Source organism: Dendrobium catenatum, unplaced genomic scaffold (assembly GCF_001605985.2).
Source record: "Dendrobium catenatum unplaced genomic scaffold, ASM160598v2 fragScaff_scaffold_1449, whole genome shotgun sequence".
NCBI classification, from domain to species: Eukaryota; Viridiplantae; Streptophyta; class Magnoliopsida; order Asparagales; family Orchidaceae; genus Dendrobium; species Dendrobium catenatum.
In genome coordinates, this window is record NW_021319911.1 from 680,649 (window position 1) to 684,239 (window position 3,591).

At 40.5% G+C, this 3,591-nt stretch overlaps 1 protein-coding gene across 2 annotated transcripts in view; it reads left to right on the plus strand.

The window, feature by feature from the left end:
• The first annotated feature begins 2,304 nt into the window (after nt 1–2,304).
• Nucleotides 2,305–3,591, plus strand: part of LOC110095243 (magnesium transporter MRS2-3) — an 8,743-nt gene continuing 7,456 nt past the window's right edge. The window contains exons 1-2 of one of the 2 annotated variants that reach the window (XM_020820692.2): nt 2,305–2,827; nt 3,148–3,408. In XM_020820692.2, coding sequence (XP_020676351.1) covers nt 2,393–2,827; nt 3,148–3,408 — 696 coding nt within the window. In that variant the 5' untranslated portion in view covers nt 2,305–2,392. The remainder of the gene's footprint in view (nt 2,828–3,147; nt 3,409–3,591) is intronic. The other variant, XM_020820693.2, reaches the window with a different exon arrangement.

A 3,591-nucleotide genomic window follows, 5' to 3' on the forward strand; every position in this document is an offset into this window, starting at 1 on the left:
ATGAGACTTTAAGAAACTCAGAGCATGCACCACAGTCGAATCATCACTCAACCATTGTCATTGACCTCCATTGCCCACCAACCACAGTCCTTCCAATCGTTGTCACTTGCTAAATATAGTTCTTAAAATCATAGTTGGTTGACTATGGTCCTTTTGACCTTCATCACTTACCAACTACAGTCCTCAAAACATCATCGACTGACTATGATCCTTCAACATCTGTCGCTTTCTAACTATAGAATTTAAATCTTTTGAACTATGGTGATAATTGGAATTTGGACCTCTTACAATTATTTCTCAACATGCAGCTCATTTATATCTTTCTCTCAATACACATCCACCATGAACCTGTAATAGATAAGCCTGAGCTTATCATTGCTCCATGGAGCTTAACTATAACATCAATGGATTATGTTACTACTTTCTCAGTTGTGCTCAATGCCCACATTAGCTACAATGCCTTGAGCTCCACCCTCAAGAGAAGTTCTTTTGATGGTGGCTAACTTGTGATGCCATCTCTACCAATGTGTGTCTATACTGTCAACGCCTCTCTGACTCAATTTAATGCTCTTTAGGCTACACATAACATGAGAATCACATCTTTATTGCAAGATCCAAGTTAACTAAAATTATTAGCATTCACACTAAATAAGGACTTAACATGCCACCCACTCCCATCCTTTTTGCTCATCTCCAACTCTTTAAAGATTATAAGGACCACAAAAGGTACATTTTGCCTCAACTACAATATTGTTCACCAACTCTGACATTCTAGAAATGCTAAAGAGCATTGTCACTCATTTGGAAGCCCAATTATGTTGGTTGTCATAGTCCTAAGCATTATTATTCAATCACACAACTTCCCCATTTTTTTATCTTTGACACACTAATCGATCCTTTGAGTTGTATAATCATCTCCATTTGTGTCCCCCTCTCCCCAACATCCAAATTGGCTTAAAATCAATGTTGATGATGCTTGTTTATCCTCCTTCCAAGCGGGAGTTAGTGTTGTGCTTTGTTTTGAATATGACAACTTTAGAAAGGCTGTAAAAATGCAATTTCAACATTGGGATAGCAATCAAGTGGAGCTTTAATCAATCCTCACTTTAAAGATTCTAAATGAGCCATGGACAATTGATTTGAATGGAGTTGTTGTTGAAAGAGTTAATGCCAGTGTTATTGCACTTGTACAACATATTATGGAGAAAGTTAAATGAGTGACCCTTCCTCTCTTAATCCAAGCAAGTTATTTTCTATCAAAGTCCATGGTCTCACAATAGAGTTGTAATGCAATTTTTGTGGAATGATGTCTATAGTGATAAGCGCACCCCCCCCCCCCCCCCCCCCCCCCCCCTCTTCTTATTTTGTTGTTTTGTGGGGGGAGGATATTCATAGCGACTCACACATAGTTATATTTGTTTACTTTTTTCCATTTTGATTAATGCAAATGCAACTTTCAAGACTACGGACCCCTAACTACTATTGCTGAACTTCGATCCTTCCGAACATTATCGCTTAACTACGGTATGTAGACCATAATCATCCAACTACAATTCTCTCACAATTATAGCCCGACTATGATCCTCCTACCCCTATCACCCAACCACCATTCTTCCGATCTACCACTATAACCCAATTATAGTTCTCCAGCCTAAGTTACCTAACTATAGACTCAAACTATCGTCGGCTAACTTTGGTCATCCAACCACCGTCGCCTAGCCATTGTCCTCCGATCATCGTTGCCCAACTATGGTCCTCAGACCTCCATCTCCCAACTATGACCATTTACGCTACCATTATCCAACTATGATCCTCTAATCATTATTGCTCAACTATTGTCCTCAAACCATTGCCTGACTATAGTCATATGATCATAATCGCTCAACTATGATCCTCCAAATACCATCACTTGATTACGACCCTTTGACCATAGTCACCCTCAAATTATGATCATTTGATCTCCATAACATACTAACTATGATCCTTTGACCTATATTGCATGTCATATACTATCCTTCAACTTCCATCATCTACCACTATGATCATTTCAACTACTATCGTCCAACTAAATGTGACGCCACATAATCTAATTTAGAATTTTGTTGTTCTTTATATAAGTTATTGAATCCATGTATTTGGGTGTGTCACACTAAAAATATTAGCAACATAATAAAATTGAAAAGTATTAATTAAATAATACTTAAATTAATGAAAAAATAATAATTATTGCGATCCTATGCGGAGGGCATAGGACAAGGGAACATACCACAAGACAAATGTCTCCCACGCGTCCCCACCAAAAAGCTGGCATCCATTCCTTCCAACTTGACTCATTGCTTGCCCATTGCGTGGCCGTAGCGAGACAGCGAGAGTGAGAGAGTGAGTGAGTGAGATGAGGGTGGCCGGCGGCATCACCGGCGATCTTTCATGTCCTCCATCATGGAAGAACTCATCAGAAACATTCGACGAAGCCGATCCTCGAACTCCGGCGCCAGCGACGGCGGTTGGGAGAAAGAAGACGGCGGTGATGGGCGTTCGAGCATGGCTAGCCGTGAACTCTACTGGGGAAGCGCGAATGGTGGAGGCTGGAAAGCAGGCGATCATGAGGCGCACGGGGCTTCCGGCTCGGGATCTCCGCATCCTGGATCCCCAGCTCTCCTACCCCTCCACCATCCTCGGCCGCGAGCGAGCCATCGTCATCAATCTAGAACACATCAAAGCCGTCATCACCGCACACGAGATCCTCATTCTTAATTCCACGGATCCAACCGTTTCACCCTTCGTCCACCAGCTACAGCGCCGCCTCACTCTCCGGCAGGTCCGCCAGGTTCTGTTCTCTTAGTTTCTCAAATTTGGGATTTTTTTCTTGGTCTGTTGATTTTGCTCCCATAAGTGTTTTTAACCTGCGTAGAAATGTCATCGGATTTCTTGCTTTTTTTGTGCTTGAAATGGTTTTTTATTTGAAAATTTTCCTGGCAAGATTTATTTTTTAATCTTCTTCTTTATATATATTTACTCAATTAATTTTTTTGTTACAGTTAATTATTAATTGATTAAACTGTTATATATTTCTTTTTCTTTCTCTTACTGAGTGGTTAAGTTTGGTAATTTATTAAATGTTGTTGTTTTGTTTTGATGCCCTAAAAGATGGAAGGTGATGGAGGTGGGAGTGGTGATGGGAGCCATTCTTATGATCTGCAAGAGATCAGAACGAGTAGGAGCCCTCCTGAGAACTCTGGGAATCTGGATTACTCCGAGGAAGATGATGACCTGTCTGAAATGGTTCAAAAGGGCAAATTGAAGGAGGCAGGAGATTTTTCAAATTCCAACGGTCCTAAAGTTCTTCCTTTTGAGTTCATTGCATTAGAAGCTTGTCTTGAAGCTGCTTGCAGTTGCTTAGAAATCGAGGTAAGAAACATACCGTTGGAATCTTTTCACCATTGCCATTCTTTGCTTGCTAAATCACAGTCCATAAACTAAACAATTAAGCTAAGTTTTTAAAAGGAACATAAAACATGGACATAGACAGGTGCGGATCCAGCATTCTTTTTTTAAGGTGGGCAAAAAAAAATAGGTGGGATGGACAAAGAT